The sequence below is a fragment of the Melospiza georgiana genome, chromosome 1, assembly GCF_028018845.1.
Source record: "Melospiza georgiana isolate bMelGeo1 chromosome 1, bMelGeo1.pri, whole genome shotgun sequence".
NCBI lineage: Eukaryota > Metazoa > Chordata > Aves > Passeriformes > Passerellidae > Melospiza > Melospiza georgiana.
Window position 1 is genome coordinate 137,065,574 of NC_080430.1, and position 21,083 is coordinate 137,086,656.

Here is a 21,083-nt window from a genome sequence, read left to right on the forward strand (position 1 = left end):
CTGACTATTCTCTTTGGTCTTGGAATGTAAGTGCAACCACTGAAGTTCACCAATGACAGCAGAACATCAGCCAGCACCTTGACACATTCTATACCTGGGCAGTAATGTGCTGCACAGTGAGATGAGAAGTAAGCAGCATGTGGGTCACACTGCAGCGTGCAATGGTCTGGAACAACAGCTACCCCTGTCTCTTGATTTTAAGGGGCAAAAGTGTGATGCTACATGGATATAGTGTAATAATCCCTTATGTTTCACCAAGTGCAACAAACTGGGTTTAGGCACAAACAGCTCCCTCTATACCCTTCCACCTTGCAGTTTTCAGGTTTCAGGACAATTTCATCTTGTGACATTGTGAAATTCAGGAATACCTAATCTACCTGACATAATCTTGCAATATACAAAATCTTTACTATTTGCTTTAAAAAACTATCAATCATTACATGATTACTGCTATGAAGCAACCAGAAAAACAGGATCATATAAATATCTGACTTACTTAAATGCTGCTAGTCATTACTACTTTTTGTAGGAACGTAAATATGGTATTGCAGAAGTCAGCAATGAAATTACATCATCCTTGAAACTTTTTTCCTTGAGAACTGCAATGTGAGGTTTATACAGAAGCTAAATGTTATATTAGAGACCAGAGGAATAATCCCAGAACATCCCAAATTGTCAATAATACCAAGGATCCTGTTCAGTAATTTGGTGGCAAAATTTGGGCAACTCCTTCACCATTTTTTCAGCAGTGACCTCTGTGTATGCAATGCTGATGGCTCAGTACTTCCAAGACAATGCACTCAAACCCAGTCAGACCTGTTAACATCAATGAACCTGTGACAATTCCAGACATACATGTGTGAGAAATGACTGCATGGAAACCACTGACAAAACAACACCCATTGGTTAAAAACAACTCACAAAAAGAAATTAAACATCACAAAGTATATTAACTATTAAAATGAATTTGGTCTTTGGTTTCAGAGGGAGCCTACTCTGGATTTACTCCTTCAATTCCTTCTGACTTCTCGTCCCCTCAGGGGCTGGGGAGGCCGGAAGTTTCTCAGCAAGCAGCAGGCGACCTCATCCTCAGCAGTGCTCAGGAGGCTGCGGAATTTGGCCAGCTGTAACCAAAAGACACATCAGGTTCAGCAGAAAACCCTCATGCAAATACTCATGAAAAAGCATGTAAATAATAAAGACACTTGTCACTTTTTTCCACCTGAAAGAACAGAACTGTATTTTATTAAGTCATGGGGGAATGGCAATTTCACCATTTCTATCCTTGTAAATGAAAAGGGGGATTACTACTGAGAAAATATCCCAAAATACATGAAACCGTGCATAAGGATTACTTGTTTCCTTTATTCACACTTTGTCTTCCACAACCTGATCTAAACCTGGGGGTGGTTATACCTTTTTAGCTGGATTTCATAGTTTGGAGATTCTGAAATGCTTTTTGCCAAAAGATAAGATTATGTTTCTTTATCATACAAACATTCTGTATATGTTTCCTTCTTCAAAGAGGATATTCACAATTAACCTGGAATTGCAGGTGTGGTGCTACAGAAAGCTTCTGCCACTAGCACTTACTCAAACCAAAAGAGACTCTAAATTCTTTCCTTGTGAAGAACTTATTCATAACTTCCAGGACAAGCACTTACTCATAACTCAGCATATGCTGTTCTCAGCAGAAACCCCATCAGAGCTCCACATCTAAACCTTGGGAAATCTGAGGATGATTTCTGACCTAAGTATAGAATTTTGTTTAATTCCTAATCTTTACAATAATTACTATTTCTATATATCACTTTACTTCCCTCCTAGGTTACCAATGGTAGGACAGTACCAAAACCATTCCATTATAATACAGCATTTAGTCGTAATGGCACATTGCATCATAATGACATTAAGAGCAAAAAATATCAATGCTACCTTGCTTCACCCCATTCTGAAGATAACATTTGTATTCAGGGTCCTCTAAGTTTTTAAATAGCTTAAAATCTATTTTAAATTTCTTTCAACCTAAAAAGTGCAACAAAAAGTCTGTAGTAAACTCTAAAGCCCTAAAGAAATCCAAACTTGAGGAATAAAATTAAATGGTAGAACAATATCAGTCAAGTGCTGACTGAACAATCACAGTGGTGGACATTAGTGGAAACACTTTAGCTGCATGCATGTTTATATTGACAAGAACATAGCAATTTCTACTTTAATACGTAAGATATAGCTAAAGTTTATGAAAAATTACTAATAAAGGATCACTATACTGGACACTTTCCCATACCATGTTCCTGAGGCTGTTACATGGCTGTTTGTATGCAGCATTTCACATTTTAGAATGTATTTATTACAGATTTGCCCAAATAGGAAGCTTTTAACCCGAGAAATGGCTTATCTTTGGAAAGTTGATACCTTAACACAAGTTTCCAATCCTAGATCCAAACAGTTGCCGCAAGCCTTACAAAACCACATTGAGGGGAGTAAGGAAGAGATATAGGTGAGAAAAATACACACATTGAGCAAATAAATTACTTCCAATCAGTTGTAAACAGAAATTTGAGGTTTCCCAACCAGCAACCTATTCAGGGAACTGTCTTAACACTTATAGCAAAGACTGAAGTCACCATTTCTGCTATGTGTTCTCTACTCAGAAATACCTTACACCTAAGAGGATCAGCCCGCTGGGTGTCACTGTTGCCAAGTTAAGATACAGCATGAGGCTTTTACAAGAATTGCAAATAGACCCTTTTTTGTGGAATCACAGCTTTCATAAAACCTCAACTTATCACAACAGTATTCCCCCTACATAAATTCATCAAGTTTTATGTATTTAGAATGGAAGAAGACATTTACTACTTGTCTGCCAGATAAAAATGCCAAAGACGAGGTTTGAGCTGGATATAAAAATAATTAAATCAACTGGAATTCCAGAATTTCTAAGCATCATCTGAACTCTTTTATTAGGTTCCATATGGATTATTTTTGTTTCTCAATTGTTAGTGTATGCAGATTCTTTTAAAAATTAATAATAAATAGCTGTTACAGCAAGAAAGGCAACCAGTCAGAATAAATTTGATAGAAAAATTTTGACTTTTGAAAATCTTGTAACATCTGCAGTGCCACCCATAATATTGGGTGGCATTTACAATTTCCATTCTTACAAAAGCAACACTTCTATAGCAGTGAAAAATCCAAAGATACCTGTTCAGAACAAACACTTATGGGCTCTCTCAGAACAATCCAGATGACACTCTCAAGAAGAGGTGGAACAGTGAGAGAGCCAAAGTAAGTCCAGTAGTCCAGGGACTTGGGAAGCAGACAGCTGGGATCAAAGTTTGTAAATAGTGCTTTTTTCCCCTAGAAAGAAATAAAAGAAAAATACCAGGGCAATATTATTTAAAGGCAAGAGGCCAGGGTAACTAACACCAAAGGAGGTAGAGCTTGTTCCGCTATCAGGTGGGCTGGCAGCATCTTGGGTGATGACAGGAGGTCCTCATCACCGCCCTTCTGATGAGGTCTTACCTCAGAGACAGCTTTGCTGTGACTTTCCTTGATGCCAGCAGGACACCATGAGAGGTGTCATGTTAGAAAAGGCTCCCCTAAGTTACAGATGACCATGAGATGGAAGTGGTGGGGAGAAGACAAAAGATGTTAGACTTTCAACATGGTCTCTGTGGGGCTGGCAGAGTAACCCCACAGGTTACTGCCACTAGCTTCCCTCCTCGCTCCTCCAAGGAATTACTTCTGTTTCCCCCTGTACTGGACACCAGACCACAGATGTCTGTCTGAACATCATGTTGGGAGTCTGGCTAATTTCTCTCGCACAAGCAGTGGGTTATTTCTCATCCTGTACCTCAGCAAAACAAGGAAGGAAGTATTTTCCTCATCTTTTTTATAGCTTTCCATAAAGTATGTTTTTCCCCTGTTACTATCTTCATAGCAACAGATATATCAGAGACTGGGTTCTGTGAGGAATTAGCTGTTTCCTCTGATCTTTTGCTGTGTAAAAACTATGTTTTGTCTACTTAGTTTCAACTTAAACAGAATGCACATAAATTGACTCAAATCAGGTATCAATCATTGGGGATAAGGAAACATGAAGGTACAGGGAGTAGCAGCCAGGTTTCAAAAAATAAAAAACCTGACCAACAAAAGCAACTACCAATATTAGCTAGTATTCTTTTAGAAGCACTTGCTCACCTTGATTCTGATGGTGTCCAAGCGGTCAGTAATCTTGTTCAGCTGAGGGTTGCATTCACCAATCTATTAACACCAAAGAAAAAAGAAACATTGGAGCTCCAGAGAAAAGCAATAAAAATTAATAAAAAAGCAAATGCATAATGAAACTGCTTTATATAACTGGAGTGACTGAAATATCTGATGCATCTTCTGAACAAGGCCGTGACTAGCTGCTGGTCCTTAGAAATAATACTGGTCATAAAAAAGATTCACTCCCTTGCTAATAGTATTCTGGCTACTCATAGTAATTACTTCAGCCACAAAAGAATTACAAACTTTTCACTACAGGGGTATAGAAATGATTTATCTTTCATGCTTTAATATGTGGGACATTAAAAGTTACAGACTGACATCAGAAATTTAAACTGCTTATAACATTGAAAACAATGTTCTTACGTGAGAACATTACAAACTGAATTTGTGTGCTGAGAAATCCAGTGACACTTCCTTTGAGTCATTGTAATGCAAACTGGAAAGACGGAATTACTGAACTGCTGAAGCAGTTCTTTGCAACTGTGGCACGGAATGGCTCTCTGACTGTGCCAGCACCAGTACTAGCTGTTCTCAGGAAGCTGTGTCAGCCACCAGAAACCACAGAATTTACCAAAGCCCTGTCCTTTGCCATAGATTGTGAGAATTCCCCATCTGCTTCTTCATACAGAATTCAGTGAAGCTGTTGCACAAATCTAATCTTAGAACAGGGAGAGAAGGCAAAAAAGGTATATAATAATTATTAGGAAATTCTCCAGTTTCTGGCTCTGCATTATTTAGTTATTATTATTTTCTAGAAGAAATGACCAGCTTAGAAACAAGCCATTAAAAAACCATTTAAATCAAGCTATCCCCCTAAATGAACATGTTAGTCAAGAACAGTTACTGGGATCCAAATGGAGGCAGCTGAATAAAGTTCCACATCTAATGTTGTTTGGGCTTGCAGACTAGGCAAACTGAAGAGTCTGACTGTCTTGAAAAATCTATTAAGCTGATATTTTTTATTCTTAAAGGCAGCACAGCTTTCTATATTGGCAGGTAAACACTACGAAGGAAATAAATATAAAACAAGTTTCTCTTTAGCGATGCTTACACAAACCATCACTGTTATCTCTTTGGGCTTACAACGCAGATTTATTATGAGGGCTGAAGCATTCTCTTCTTACCTTCAGAAATACAGCCATAACTGCTAGTCCATCTGACTGACAAGCTGCTTCAACAAAACTGGAATACTTCTCTGCATTCCAATGGACCACATGAAGCTGGAAAGCAAAAGACACAGACAGCATCAACACTCACTGAACTCAAGTAGTGGCAAATAAATATTACAACTTTACTGGGTTTGACACCCTATTTCACTCTTTTGTATGCAGAATCATTCAGTGTTCTAAATGCAGATAATTCAAGAAATCAGTAAATATGTAGTTCACACAAATGGCAAAAGCATTTCCAGTGGCTAAGATTATTAAAAATTTAGTAGCAATCGACATACCACAGTGCCTATCAAATTGCTGTTGGGTCCCCAGATTTTGAACTGAGAAGTTAAGACAAAAAAAAGCCAATGATTATATAACTGGAGGTTTAAAATCCATTTTTAGTACAGCTGATTTTAAAAAATCATTGGAATTCATGAGGATGTCATTATTATTTTACTCTTTTTCTTTAATCAAGCTTTCAGCAGCATTAATCATCCACATAAATAGCTAGAAAATAGGCAAATACACATAAAACTTGCACTGACCCCTTTTCCCTTGTTTAGCTTAAGGGAACACCGGCATTTCATTTTTGACACTTTTCAGATGTTATTTTCTATGACTACTAGTAGTGATGCCCTTACAAGCAGCTTGATTATCTCAGATTTGAGCATTTGCATTTCCAACACGCATTACTCTGGAAGTGTCCCATAATATTTGCCTAAGAAGCTTAAACACCACCCAGCCAGGAGGGAAGAGGAAAAGCTTGTGATGTCTATTTCCATGCTACTTAAGTTTAAAAATTAGGTTTCCTAATTCCTGACCACTCTTCATTACGAGAGCTCCTGTTTCCTAAGAAGTTCCAGGTTGTTCCAGCCTTGAGCAATGGTCTGGCTGCCAAACGGGTGAGAGCACACTCACACAGCACTTAGGTCTGACTATTTCACAAACATTAATTACTTTCACAAATCCTCAATGGACTAGTAAATCTTATTACACATAATTTTTAGTTAAAGCTGCTCAGAAGCATGGCATGAGATTGTCTTTTCTAAAATTGGTGACCATCTTTTCAGATTTTGAACTTCAAGAATGAGTAAAAGCAACTCATTGAATGACTTAAACTGGGACAAACCCATGAAAAAAAGGACTTCCTTTTGGAATACAGCACGTACAGGACAAGTAAAGTAAGAACAATTTAGGAAAACTGAAATCTGCTTTAAAAGATTTCCACATGAAGCAACATGGCTGCATGGCTGAAATATGGACCTGGAAGTATGAAGACTTTTATTCTAAATATCAATTCTTGCTTAACTTCTATAAGTTTCAATTTTCCATATCTATAAAATGGAACTCTTACTTGGTCTTACTTGACATCAATATTTTAAGCATTTGGGCTTTAAAGTGCTGAAACATTACTTGCAGCAAGTAAGGAATCCCACGGTCATTGATAATAATACATGTACAGCTATGATGACACCCATGCTGTCTCACAGCTTTAGAAATCCTTGAAGGAAAGTTGCTACGAATATTATACACTAAGCCAGGAGGAGAACATAGTCCACTAAACCTTTCTCAAGTGCATTAATATCCTGGAGTTCACAGTGTCTGCACTGCTCCCTATTATAAATTCACAGAACCTATGCTGAACAACTTTTAAGCAATTACATTTTTTCATACACAAAAAGGAAACAGATACTCTCAGTCAGAAATTACCTTTATTGTGGATTTGGGAAAAAAAAAAAAACACCATCAAAAACAACCCAACAAAGAGCAAAAAGGAAAATTCCCACAGCTACTAAAAGCCCACTCCCTCATAGCTTTGCCAAAAAAACCCCCAGAAGATAACCCACCAAAAACCAGAGCCCCTAAACAGAGTGTGAAACACTTCTGGGTACAGACACGTTCTCAATGGCTTGTGACTTCTCTAAGGAATATATCCTGTCTTACCACCGTGGTGTCACTGCAGCTTGTGAAGAGACCTTGATCAGCCCGTATGTTGTCACAGAGAATGGAGCCATGGGTGTCTTCTGCTTCCTGGAGGGCTTAAGGGGCAAACCTTGCAGTCTTCTTTACCTGTACATGAATTCTTTCTTCAATTCAGTCAATGCTTTTTCTTCAAACCTTGCATGTCTTCCTTACAAAGGTGAGCACTGAAAACATCTTCATGTCTCCTTCTGAGGTATTTTCTTTTGTGTGAACAATATTCAGAAGCCTTGGTTTTAATTCTGAGTTTCTTATCCCAAAGCCAAAGTGACATCTAGAGAGCTTCTTGTGGAGGGTTACCCAACCAACAGGTAACAGAAAGGCCTTTAGACTGGCTAGAAATTCAGAGATATTTTCTCCTTCCATTTGGTTTCTTAGATGGGAAACATGTATTTTCTCAGCTAGAAATTTGGGTTTGGTACTTAATGGTTTTAAAGCACCTCTATTAATTCTTTATATTCCATCTCACCTGGTTCCTGTGGAAAACATAAGCCTTTAAACACTGCAAATGTCACTTTTCCCCATTAGTGTTAGAAAATCGATCTTTTTTTCCTGACCAGTATCTCTTATAGCATTTCCCGTAAAATCTGATCACACCACAGTGCATACATTACATTTATTTCTTCTGTAGTATTATGCCTTTTATTTGGCCATTTATTTTTATACTTTTTACTTTTTAACCCCAGAAAACTCTGACACTGTCTGAATCACATGTTTTTAAAGATCTCAATCTCCTGAAAATATTCCATGGTACTTCCATTTGCAAAGGTCATACTGAGAACTTCCTCCTGCAGATTATTCAGATACAAAGGAGACAGAGCAGGAGTGAATGCTCTATGCCAGAGCAGATGGTGCACTTCTCCCTTTGGCACACCACCTCCACTGAAGCATAATCCCCACAGACAGCAGGAATCCCACAGATATTAAACCATGGTTCTCAAAGTCATAACCACCACATTGCTAAGACAAAATGCAACATTCCTACTTCTTGCATAAACTTTACAATACATAGGCCCCAAATCAAATAATTCTGTGGTTTGTCATTGAAGATGACTTTGAAAATATTCTCCAAGGAGGAAACAATGAAAGACAAAGTTTAAAATAACTCTTGAACATTAAGTCTTGCTCTTATCGAGCTCTTGTCTTCTGTACTCCTTTTTTAATCCTCTGCAAAGCTTTCAAAGAGGTTCTCCTTTGAGAAAGGACCAAACAAGCAACACTTCAGGAAGACCACTTTTCAATAAAATGAGGGGAAGATGAAAAGCAGGAAGAGGAAGGGCAACATTACTCTTGTAATGGAAAACTAGTCACAAGCTTAGAGGTACAGATGACTCCATGTAAAGCCTTACCTCTGCCGCATACTTCATCCCATCCACCGTGTGCTCAGAGCCAGCTTCATCATTGGACCCCCAGTGGAAGTGGATCTGGCGCAGCCTGTAGGTCCCGCTGAGTGGCCCCCCAGTCAGCACTAGAAATCCAAACAGAGGAAAAGGCTTCACTGAGAGAATGGAGTATCTATCCATATCCTCTAACCTCACACCAGACTTCAGTCTTCGGACACTCCTCTGCTCCTGCTCATAAGTTGTCTCAGACGGCTTTCCATTTCTTGGAAGTGCTACAGAAACCCTCACCTGTCGAGGATATGACTATGAAAATTGCATTTATGGGCAGATTAGTGGGTTATGGCCCACTAAAGGGTATGCTGTTATTGTCAAGGTTGTATATTTCTCTGAGAATGGGAAAATACTTCTATTTTTCAACACTCAAGAGTTTCCTTTCTTGATTATATTCAAAAGAATCACTAAGGAATTAAGCTCAAAATATAGGTTTTATGAATAAGGAGCATGATCACAAAAAATTAATGTCAACAGAATTTATTTTAATCTTTGAAATTTGGTGGAAAATAGGAGGAGCTTAAATTTTCAGGGCTCTTTCCTTCATTTGCAACTAGATCCACTCATATCAGATTGAAGTCTGAGGAAAAGGAGTTTATATTAACATAAATAAAATTAAGCCAATGCTACATGTGCATTACACAACTGCAATATTACTGACAATTAGCCAGGGCTGGAAAGCATATCCTATGAGGAGCAGCTATGTACTTTGGGTTTTTCTAGTTTTGAGAAAAGAAGGCTGAGGGGTGTCCTCACTGCTCTCTGCTTCTGTGGAGGGCAAGCAGAGAGGGAGCTGCAGGTCTCTTGTCTCAAGTATCCAGTGACAGGACTCATGGGTAAGGCTCAAAGCTGTTCCAGGGAAGATTTAAACTGGATGCTAGGAAGCATTTCTTTACCATGATGATGGTCAAACACTGGAACAAGCTTCTTAGTAAGGCTGTCAAAGCCCCAGGCTTATCAGAGTTTAAGAGGCATTTGGACAATACCCTTAACAACATCCTTTAACTTTTGGTTAGCCCTGAACTGCTCAGGCAGTTGGACAACATGATCATTGCAGGCCCCTTCCAACTGAAAGAATTCTCTTCTCTTCTCTTCTCTTCTCTTCTCTTCTCTTCTCTTCTCTTCTCTTCTCTTCTCTTCTCTTCTCTTCTCTTCTCTTCTCTTCTCTTCTCTTCTCTTCTCTTCTCTTCTCTTCTCTTCTCTTCTCGCCTCGCCTCGCCTCGCCTCGCCTCTCCTCTCCTCTCCTCTCCTCTCCTCTCCTCTCCTCTCCTCTCCTCTCCTCTCCTCTCCTCTCCTCTCCTCTCCTCTCCTCTCCTCTCCTCTCCTCTCCTCTCCTCTCCTCTCCTCTCCTCTCCTCTCCTCTCCTCTCCTCTCCTCTCCTCTCCTCTCCTCTCCTCTCCTCTCCTCTCCTCTCCTCTCCTCTCCTCTATTATTTCTATTTCTATTCTGTTCTGTTCTAATTCTATTCAAACTAACATGCATATGGGTGGGTTTTTCATTATTTTGCTTTTGCAAGCACTCACAATTTTCTTGTCAGACTTAGAATCAAAATATCTCCTCACAGAGCCTGGAATGTGAATTACAGTACCCAGAGAGATTCCTTATTCACAGCAAAACAAATCACTCCACTCGCCCAGCTCTGTATGTCCTCTGACTGTTTGGGATTCAGTCTGGAATAGTTTACTGGCTCATTACAGAAATTTTAAGGGGAAATGAGGGGAGATTTAACCAGATTTTTTTTTAAATTAAGAGCAGAAGGGATGACAATAGCAATTTTTTCTCTTCTAGGTTTAGTGCAAAACCTACACTTTCTTAGGAACAAAATCAACCAAATAAAGATAAAAGAAGAATTTTTAAGTTGCCTATTTGCTAACACAAGTAGCTTGGATAATGAAAAAGAACTGGGACTGTTTGTTCTGGGGAAAAATATTTAACTTCCTTAAAGCTTTAACTCAAAAAACATGCGTTTACACAGCGTATAAACTTAGCAAACAGAGGAGATGGGGCAGTGGCAGTTTAAAATTCTTTCTTTTAAGGACTGTAAACTTAGATGCAAATGATCCTAGAAAAGTGTAAAGATCAGTGTTCTAACTGGCTGAGGAAAAACTATTATGTAGAAATGCACCAGCATGAAATATTTATGCTGAAAACTGTGGAAAATGGCCTGTTGATCTATTTGTGCCGCATCACACAGCGATGGTAAAACCATTTAATTTCAACAGTAATTAAGGAAGAGGGTACTCAGAAGTTTTTAAGGCAAATATCAGTATCTTAAATTTTTAAAAATATTGGAAGAAGATCGATAGAGCAATTTCAAAGAATGGAGCTAATGTGGTACCAAACAGCATAAACAGACTTACACAAACAGTTACAGACTTCAAAGCCCAGTTCCAGTGTTGACCAAAGTGAGGAAATTGTTCGTATGGGAGTCAGTTAATAATGCATTAGAAGATGCTAATGTATTTAGTACCAATTAATTTGATTTTGTTTTCATGAAACCAACACATGGCAGGAGTTCTTACTTCACAGAGGTGCCCCAGAAGCCAAATTTGGGCCCTAGAAAATTCAGTATTTTTTGAGCAATGACCTGAAAGAAAACAAAAACAATACTGATAAAGTTTGTCAGTGACAAATACTAGGGGAATTACTCAATTTATGTTTGTGGACTGAAGAATCTGGTCCATGCATAGAAGACATGGAGTCTAGTGAAGGAGACTGGGTATTCCATCTGTTAATTATCTGATCAACATCTGTCAGTGCTTTGACACAATATGAACTACATCCATGGAGATACGACCTGGGGAAAGCAGCGAGAGGAGGATCGCATTACCATTGCTTTGGTACCAGGAGAAGCCTAGAGAAACATTGCTCAGGCCCTGTCACTTCATGAAAGGAGTTAAGAGAGTGGAAGAGGTTCTTGGTGTATTCACATTCATTAACTTTTTTTTCTTTTAAACTGTGAGGGTAATTAACAATTAGAACAACTTACCAAAGGCTGTGGTAGGTTCAGCATCGCTGGAAAATTTGAAATCAAGATTGTGTATTTTTCTAAGAGATGTGCTTTAGTTCACCAGCATCTACTAGGCTTGAAGCAGAGATTAATTCTGGGAAGTTCCGCAGCACCTGACACAAGGTCAGACTGATCATTGATGGTCAGCTGGTGGCTTTCAGGCAACATCCAATGTTGACAGAAAGTTTAAACCTAAGACTGTTCAGGAAACAAAAACATGATGCTGTCTTCATCTATGTCTCTCCCTCTTGCCACTATGAGCTAATAAGTCCTCAGGACTAAGGGGTCATCAAAAAATTAGTCTCTCTCTGGCTTTGATGCTTATGAAAGCACTATGGCCTTGAATCCTCAGCTAAGCCTCACACAGCCACAAAATTATTTTATTGCTTGAAGATTCTGCACGCCTACAGCTTGAAGAGGTGCATGCTACCTTGCCCAAAATCCAAGAGAAGGTTTCAAAGATGAAGGCAGTAACATTACAAAGACTATAATACATCAGAGAACTTCTAAATAAGAATTATTGTTTGCAAAAAGGGAAGCTACATACTCCTGGAAAAGACTTGGGCAATAATACTTTTCAGAGAAGAAAAGGGATTACTTGGGATCTATTTCACTTGTTCTGTATTTGCTCTTATTGTCATAAGAAGGCCGAGTATAGGTGATAAAAAGGGGAAAAACATATAACCAAACCTGCAGCTAAATTCACATAAGAGAGTGATTCGGTTGGAATGAACCTGTAATGAGACACAAAGGATTCATCTGCAGTGAGAAAGAGAGAGCAGCATTTGAAAATGTACACAACACTGTTCAAACCGGGAGCTGGCACTATCCAGCTGGTGCAGGTGGATCAAACCATTCCTGTAAGTAGGGAATCCCAACACTTGCTGAGAAACACAACCTCAAACTTGTGTCCAAATATGTTCCCACTCTGCATCATGCTGAAAGGCAGGGAAAAAGGAATCTCTCATCCAGAGGAGCAAAGCCTTACTGTTTATTAGGAGTTCACACCCAGCAGTGAGACGTGTCCAGGCTGTAGGCATTCTATTTAGGAACTGGTGGAGAAAGTTACAGCGCAAGAGTAAAGGAACAAACCTGATTTGTTGACGGTGTCATCAAACTCCACACTGGTGGAGTGCCCGTTGTTAAGGATGATTTTAGCAGAAGCTGGATCATAACTGGGATTTAGAGGACGGAGGGAGGGATCATACTTGGTTTCCTCAGTTTTGATGTCAATGGGTGACTGACGGTCTCCATTAGCGACAGGAAAAACCTCCTTCCAGTGGGCAGGCCCTGCAATGCATTGGAGGAGAAGTCTAAATTGCTGACAGCAACCTCATTGTTATGAAAGAAAACTCTACTTGAATTGTCCTCATCTGCATCTTTTAAATTCAAAAAGGATGCATCAGGAAAACACAGATAAAACATTCAGCTACTTTTGCTGCATCATGTTGCGATAGCTGTTCTCCAGACCCCTCCATGTACCTTGCATGCACCTTTAAACAAGGCCACAGTATGTAGACAATTATTCCCAGGTAAGACTCAGCTATGGACAAGACACAACAAATGCTCACTCAAATCGGGCATCCTGTATCCATGGACACTATGTCCCAATAAATTTTTGACATGCCATTTTTGCCAAATATCAAGTCTCATTGTGTCTTTAAGGATTGCCTCTTTTCTAGGCAGAAATTTTTATGCCTTATTCATTTACTGCAAAAGACCTGAGAACACATCTTGCACCGATCACTCTGAATGAGATGGAGAGATGTCAAAAAATGCTGAGTGGTTCCTGGAGCCTGATGGCAGTGACTGGAACCTAAACACACTGCTGCACCTCTGATCATCTCCTCCCAGCCCACCAACTGTGCACACCAGCTGTCACAAAGAAGAGAGACTGCCACCCTCTAATCATGAAGTGTCCATGCACACAGGCACACACACACACACACTAGTTTAGCACTGCCAAAATCAAATAACAGGAACACTCAGGAAAGTGGTGCCTGCATGAGGTTTGTATTTCTACTGCCTTCAGCTGATGAGAGTAGATCTTCCAGACACAGAGCCATTGACCCAACTTAGGTAGAAATTATAGGACTAAAGAAACTGTTAATCAATACCAGTCATCTCAACCTTCCTCTCTCCAAGCAGGCTAAGCCAACTTTTCAGCCAAACCTGAAAAGTTAATAAATCAATAATATGGATATGAGAAAATAGCAAATAACATCCTAAAACAGTAAGAAAATCTTCACTGATAAGATGTGTGAGTTATCTGTTGTTACCTACTAAGCATCAGAGAGTTCCCAATGATTCACAATTAGAGTATATGTGCCATTGTTTAATTATATTTGGATAAGAGGGTAAAGAAAAATATGAACAGCCTGGGGAATATATTCTATAAAGACAGAAAATAAGGTTTAGGATGGAAAGGAGGGGACAGCAAGGGGAAAGAAGAAAGGAAAAAGAGAAAGGTGAAAGTCTGCAGGGCAAACGATCTTTCAGTATTAAGAAGAACACAGAACTTGTTTTTCCCCCAGGCTTATAATGGGTAAAAAGCATAATAAATCAATTGAGAGACTGGATATATGAAATACTTAATATGAGCATCAGAACCTGGTCAAATAAAATCTGTATCACTGGAAATCCTCATAACTAACTCCCTATACTGAAGATAACCGACCTCAGTGCAAAAATTGGGTTTGGGTCTTTCTGCATGGCTTAGCACTTAAATAAAAATGATGACAAAAAAGGACAAAAACGTACGATGCAGTGGTTAATAGCCTAACATCAAAAGCTGTTAGGCATTTTTCTTTCCTTGACTTCAGTAGAAGTGAAACTCACAGGTGCTAAAAGCACCCATGCACCCCGGCAGTAAATCAAGGAGGAAGCGCCCACAGCGCCGGGGGCTGCAGCTCGCACAGCACCTGGGCAGAGAATGATTCTCCTCTGAGCAGCACTGAAAAACAGAAGGGGGAAAAACTTTTAAAGAATAGCCTAAGACTTAAACCTCAGAACAAAGACAAAGGCCTTCAGTCCTGATTTTAAAAAAAGTACTTTTTTAAATTACTTCATTAACTAAACTCAATAAAGAAATAGATTCTAAGGCAGAAGATAAAAATCCTACTGGTTTGAAACATAACACTGTTTAAACTTAATTCCTCTCAGTTCACAAATGGTCATCAAAGCTATTCAATATTCTAACTACTTACAGTTTAGAATATAATTTTAATTGTGTTTTGATCCTAATACCCTGTAGTTAGGGATGCAACACAAAATTTTATTTGAAGAAGCCCTACTCCATAATTTATACCTCACTACCATGATTTGGAACTCCTAGAAAAAGTTTATTGCCACTTAATTTTAATAATTCTAACAATCCTTAACTGAGAAAAGCCAAAAATATATTTATGTGCTTAACTACTTTAACTCCTATTGCTCTGTCTCAGAAATAACTGTAGTTACTTTAATTAAATTATATGGATGACTTGTATTCAGAAATAATACAAAGTTGCCAAAAAGAGGACCCAAGGCTGTGATTCTGTCACTGCCTAATTATTTAACAGTAATACAATATTCGGTTCTAAAATGACATTATTGTTGGTTTGGCACTTGTTCTTGGCTCAGATGACCAAAATACTGGTTTGCTATAGTGATTAAACATCTACCAGTAACCAAACTACCAGACATCTGACCTTTCAAAACATACAGGAAGGTATCAAGAAACTTCAGCCCATTTTATACCACTAGGTTATATGAACAAGTATTACTTTCTATGTAATCTATTAGCAATCTAGTACAATTACCATGCTTTTGTCCCTCTAGGAAAACTGTGACTCAATTCATTTCTACAGATCCCAGCCCAATGCAAACTTTGTGTATGACTGTTGTAAAAAAAAAGCCATTACTGTTGAAAGAGATACTCAAATACATGTCTATAATCAGATTTAAGCCAGCGGGATCTCCAGGGTGAAAATTTTTTCTGAATTAGATGCCTCCATATTAAAATAATGTACACTTCAGTTTTCTAAATATGCACTTTCAGGGAGTATAACTCATTAATTCACTTCCTTTCATTTTTTCCTTTACTGAATGAAAGTGATTAATATACCAATTTTTGAACTTATGAAATCCTCTCCTGCTGTTGGGAAAATGTTCTCTTGCTAGAGGCAATTTTCTAGTAGCTCTTAACAATCAAAGCTATTGTGACTGAGATTTATGACTAAAAACTGAACCATCTGCTCTGAAGATTTCATGCCTTTATTTTACACACCATTACCACAGGCAATGAATTGTCTGGCACTTTTAGGTCAGACTATTGCTGCACATACCACTCACCAGCATTGCACACGGCCAATTCATGAAACAGGTCTCACAGTGAAGGCAGTTAGGAATTTGGCAGGAAACAGAACTCACTACAGCACCTCACAGTGCTGCGTTTTTATCCAGCTAAAGCTAAATATTAAAAATTTCATCAACAGGACAACTTGAGACAAGCCTAGTGAACACACCACAGGATACAGCTGAATTCTAATGAGCCTCTATATGTGCATAAATGGAGCATGTACAGGTGAAAAGGGGTTTGGGTTTGTTTTTTTTTCACAGTTTATTATATATAGAGAATTCATTATTTTAGAACGGTCTGGCCTTGACAGGATCATATCCTCATTTTGTCGCAGACATATTTTATGAAAAATCCTTTTGCCAGGATCTTTTCTCCTGAGAAACTGAGAAGCTTCAGCTTCTCCAGGTTTTGCTGCTTTGGAATGTGATCTGGAGAGTTCTTTACCCAGCATGTAAAATTGTTACTTGATGACCAATGACAGCCACCTGTGTTGAGGCTGTGAGCAGTCCCAAGATTTTATTATCATTCCATTCCCTTTTCCTTGCTAGCCTTCTGATGAAATTCTTTCTTCTATTCTTTTAGTAGTGTTAATATATCATTTTTAATATATATCATATAATATATATAATAAAATTTTAAATCAGCCTTCTGAAACATGGAGTCTAGATTGTCTCTTCCCTCTTTCCCACCACATCATTTATTTCTAAAGAGAATCCATTGCCCAGTTTGTCAATCACAGAGTGTTTAAATTTATAAACTTAGGTTTGCAAGTAATACAATTGCATATTAGGTTACAGGAAGATGAGCTCAAACAAAAGCAATTGAAAATTCATTATGGGTAAAATTAAGCACCTTTTAAAAAGCAGATATTGAAATGACGTAATTATTCTCAGAAAAAAAAAAAGTATAAGGAGTTATGGCTCAACTGAATTATCTTAAAGGTCATTTGCAATCTAAATGATTCTATGAATTAATATCCCTTTTATTTATAAAATGCCTCAGCATTACTGTAGTAACTAGATCAAGAGAAATTTTTGCTGTAACAGACAATACATGCAAATAATTACCATATATTTCATTAAATGAATAGTAAACTGAAGTCAATTGTTTTCCCACTGTGGTCCCTTTCAACTTTACTCATTCTTTGATTTGCCTTTTAACTAAACATGTAAACAAAAAAGGACTCAAGGGGCAAGAATATTCCCATCCTGATAGGAACCTTGAGCAACAGTGAAAAGCATGCATGATACCACACTGAAGCCAGTCTTCAAGATTTCAGTATTATGCCTCTACGTATAAGCAACATCAAAACCGTGAGATAAGAAAAGTGGCAAGAAAGCAAAGGCCAAGGTTTTCACAGAAATAAAATAATGCCTTCATTTATTTCAGAAATAGGTGCATCAAAGTAACCAAAGTAATCAAAGTAAAGAGAACTTCTGCATTAGGGGTGTGTGACAAGATACTGGTAGCACGGAGGCTGCAGGTGTGGCTCCTGTGAGAGGCTGCTGAAGCTTTCCCCGTGTCCAATAGGGCCAGTGCCAGCTGCTCCAGGATGGACCCGCTGCTGGACAAGGCTGGGCCCGTCAGGGACAGCGCCAGCACCCCTGGGTGACAGATTTAAGAAGGGGAAAAAGTTACTGTGCAACAGCACCTGAAAGAGAGGAGTGAGAATATGGGAGAGAAACAGCTCTGCAGACACCATGAGGAGGGGGAGGACGTGGTCCCAGAGCCAGAGCAGATTCCCTGCACCATAGTGAAGACCAGGGTAAGGCAGCTGTGCCCTGTATGGAGGTGCACAGTGAAGCAGAGATCCACCTGCAGCCCATGGAGGGTCACAACTGGAGAGGGTGGATGTGTCTTGAAGGAAGTTTTGACCTCATGGACAGCCTACACTGGAACAGGCTCCTGGCAGGAGCCCATTGGAAGCCCAGGCTGGAGCAGGTTTGCTGGCAGGACTTGAGGTCCCCAGGGGAATCCACACTGGAGCAGTTTGTGAAAAACTACAGCCTGTGGGAAGCCCTCACACTGGAGAAATTCACGGAAGGCTGTTTCCATGGGTGGGACCCTATGCTGGAGCAGGGGCAGAGTGTGAATAGTCCTGCTGCTGAAGAAAAAGGAGAGGCAGAGACAAGACGTGATGAACTGACCACAGCTGGTGCAGGAGAGGACACAGAGAAATCCTATGGAGTGAAGGAGTGAAGTTGGGCCGAGGATAAAGGGAGGGTTGGAGGGAAGGTGTTTTATTTTCTCATTGTCTTGCTCTGATTTGATAAGCAACAAATAAAACTAATTTCCCCAAGTCAAGTCTGTTTTGCTTATGAAAGTAACTGGAGAGTTACTTAACCTCTGAGCATTTCAGTCTATTTTCTCTGCCCTGTCCGGCTGAGGAGTGATACAGTGGCTTTGGCAGGCACCTGGTGTCCAGTCAGTGTCAATACCTAAATCTTTTAATTCTTTACCTAACAGTGAGCCCATGTCCTTAAACATAGATATTTCATATATGCAGACATGTATGTTTTAATATTTGCCCGTTTACTTTATGCACATAATGATTTATGTTGTGACTGTAGTGAGTAGCAATTGTGGAACTCAGAGTGAACACAGATGTCTTTTCAACTCTTCAGGCAGTCAACCACACTATATAACTGCACCACATTTAATTTATTTTGCTTTGTTTCTGTCTGAATTGCAAAAAGTAATCTTAGTTTCAGAGCAACTATTTTCAGGGCCACGAAGGCAAACAAAATTTTCAAGAATCAGAGAAATTTCCGTCACTTGCCACTCAATCAAACAATAATAACAAGAAAAATCAGTAAAATAAATGCAGTAGAAGAGAAAAAGCTAAGAAATAAAACTGATGCTAGGGAAGAGCACTGAAGTGTTCGATATCCATGCCTCCCTCCTCTAATGTCCTGTGAAAGGTGTGGTGAAGGGCATGGACTGATGAGGAACTATCCACCCCACAGCTGCTCTGGGGCTCTAAGAAAGGAGTGAAAGGCAAACTCCCCCTCAAATATGTTACCAGGCAGGCAGCAAAAAGAGTTTTATAGGAGAGACAGGGCCCCAAGCACGGTCCAGGGCCACCCCAGTAGAAATTCTGGTCGCTTCCCGTCTCTGTAAGTTGAGAATAGCAAACAAGAAGAGACAGGATAAGGGAGGGAAAGTGGACTTCTTATCTGGGCAGTGCAGGTGAAGCTCAAAGCATAGAAACATATGGAGAAAAAAAACTGAAAAACAAGACCCATTTACGTCTTCAGGGGAGGGGTAAGGTAGACTGCACAACAGCAGATAACACACCCAATCATTGCAACATCCCTGTGATCCACCACCACTACCCAGTTTTTCAGGAAAAGTACATCCATCCAGAAAAGATGGAACATGAGGGCCAGGAAGGAAAGGTAGTACTTTCTACGCACAAACAGTATTCCAAAGTCTAAGTAATATGCACAAAGTCTAAGAATACGCACAAAGCATATTCTTATAGGCATTAGTATATGCAAATATATAGCTGTCTCACTTTCCTGTCACAGCATTTTATTTCTTTGTGTACGGACAATATAAGATATTCCACATATTTTATCAGAGTTGAGCCTACAATTTACAAAAACACTTTTATTTCTACTTGCATGACTTGTGAGACCGTCTGCACACTGGAGCAGCGTTTGCATGACTGAAGATGCAAAACAGAGCCAAGTCTTTAAGCCTGCAGATGAGCCCATCTTGGGACTTCAAAGACTGACAAGATGAAGGAAACCACTGAACAACTAAAGTCCAAAAGCATCTCCTCTTAGGTGCATAGTTATATATTTAAATAACTCAGTCAAGTAACTAGGATTTCCCACCGTGTAGTAGAAGCAGAACAGAGCTGGAATCAGAAAAGCACGGCTGGAACAGCAGTTCCGATCAGTGCAGCTGTCAGCCACGTACTCGATCTGTGCACGCAACTTTTCCGCTGAAGGAGCGAACGAAATCCCAAGCGGGAACGCCACAGACCGGACCCGGAGCCAAGCCCGGCCCGGCTCTGCAGGCAATGCCGCACGCATGGACACCTCTCAGCCGCCTGCCTTGCAGAAAGCCGAGACAAAAATCGGCTCGCTCTCACGCTGCAGAGCATTTCAGCTCACCCAGCTCTCCCGAGGGCGCTGGGCTGCCGAGCCCGGCGGCGGCAAGCGCTGCCCGCCGGGCCCCGCTGCCCGCCCCGACGGCCCCGGCTCGGCCCCGGCCGCTGTTCCCTACCGTTGTGCTCGTCGTATCCCCAGTGCAGCATGGCTCTGCTCTCCTGCCGGCACGGCACGGGACAGGACAGGACGGGCTGGGATGGGACGGGATGGGGCGGGAGAGGCGGCTGCGCCCGATTTGAAGGCGACGGGGCGGCGACGCCCCGATCCTCGGGCGCTGATAACGAGACCTGCAGCGCTCCGGCCTCCTGGCCTGTCGGTGCCTGTTGTCGCCTCAAGCCCTTCGACACCCAGGCTCTCCCCAGGCTCCCCCCAGCACCGTCGGGGTGGCCCGGGGGACGCAGTGCCATCTCTCAAGAGCCCGCTCTAACAGAGGGAAGGTGGCTCCACCAGCCCCCGTCCCGCCAGAGCACGAGTTGTGCGGCAGTGCCCATTACTGGGGTCACCCCCGCCACTCCCGAAAGTAAAGCCAGTCCGCACCGCTACATCCCCTCCCGATTTTCTCCCAGAGGTGTAAACCAAATTCCCTTTGGAATAGGTCGCAGGAAGATTTCACGTTTTCCGAAGTGGGGCTGTGGGCCGTGAAGGCAGAAGGGTGTCCCACTACGCACTGGGAATTTATCCAAGCGCCGCGTGTGCCGGGAGCTGCCCGCGGGCAGGTGCTTGAGGCAACGCGGAGCTTTGGACTCAGCGCATGGGCTACGGGCGCGCGCCAAGGAGCTCTCAGCTTTCCCATGCTGCAAAAGCTGGGTG

The 21,083-nt window shown here is 40.6% G+C and overlaps 1 protein-coding gene across 2 annotated transcripts; it reads right to left on the minus strand.

Moving 5' to 3' along the window:
- Positions 1 to 1,010: 1,010 nt before the first annotated feature.
- Positions 1,011 to 20,478, minus strand: LOC131087753 (carbonic anhydrase 13-like). Of its 2 annotated transcripts, XM_058031614.1 has the most exons (8): positions 20,389 to 20,478; positions 12,906 to 13,103; positions 11,164 to 11,199; positions 8,759 to 8,877; positions 5,400 to 5,495; positions 4,204 to 4,266; positions 3,205 to 3,360; positions 1,011 to 1,124 (listed from the first exon to the last, which is right to left on the minus strand). In XM_058031614.1, exons 1-8 carry the CDS (start codon positions 20,417 to 20,419, stop codon positions 1,011 to 1,013), a joined length of 813 nt encoding a protein of 270 aa, XP_057887597.1. In that variant the 5' UTR covers positions 20,420 to 20,478. The 2 variants fall into 2 exon arrangements, with proteins under 2 accessions (XP_057887597.1, XP_057887606.1); XM_058031623.1 differs by lacking the exon at positions 11,164 to 11,199.
- Positions 20,479 to 21,083: the final 605 nt, after the last annotated feature.

What these genes read in the sequence shown, in the direction of transcription:
- LOC131087753 (XM_058031614.1), bottom strand. Translation starts at nt 20,419, where the DNA reads ATGCTGCACTGGGGATACGACGAGCACAACG. An exon ending in TGAAGTCTGTAACTGTTTGT is followed by an intron (nt 8,878 to 11,163) that starts GTAAGTCTGTTT and finishes TTGGATTTCTAG; the next exon opens with TGCTGACTGGGGGGCCACTC. An exon ending in TGGACACCATCAGAATCAAG is followed by an intron (nt 3,361 to 4,203) that starts GTGAGCAAGTGC and finishes ATTTCTTTCTAG; the next exon opens with GGGAAAAAAGCACTATTTAC.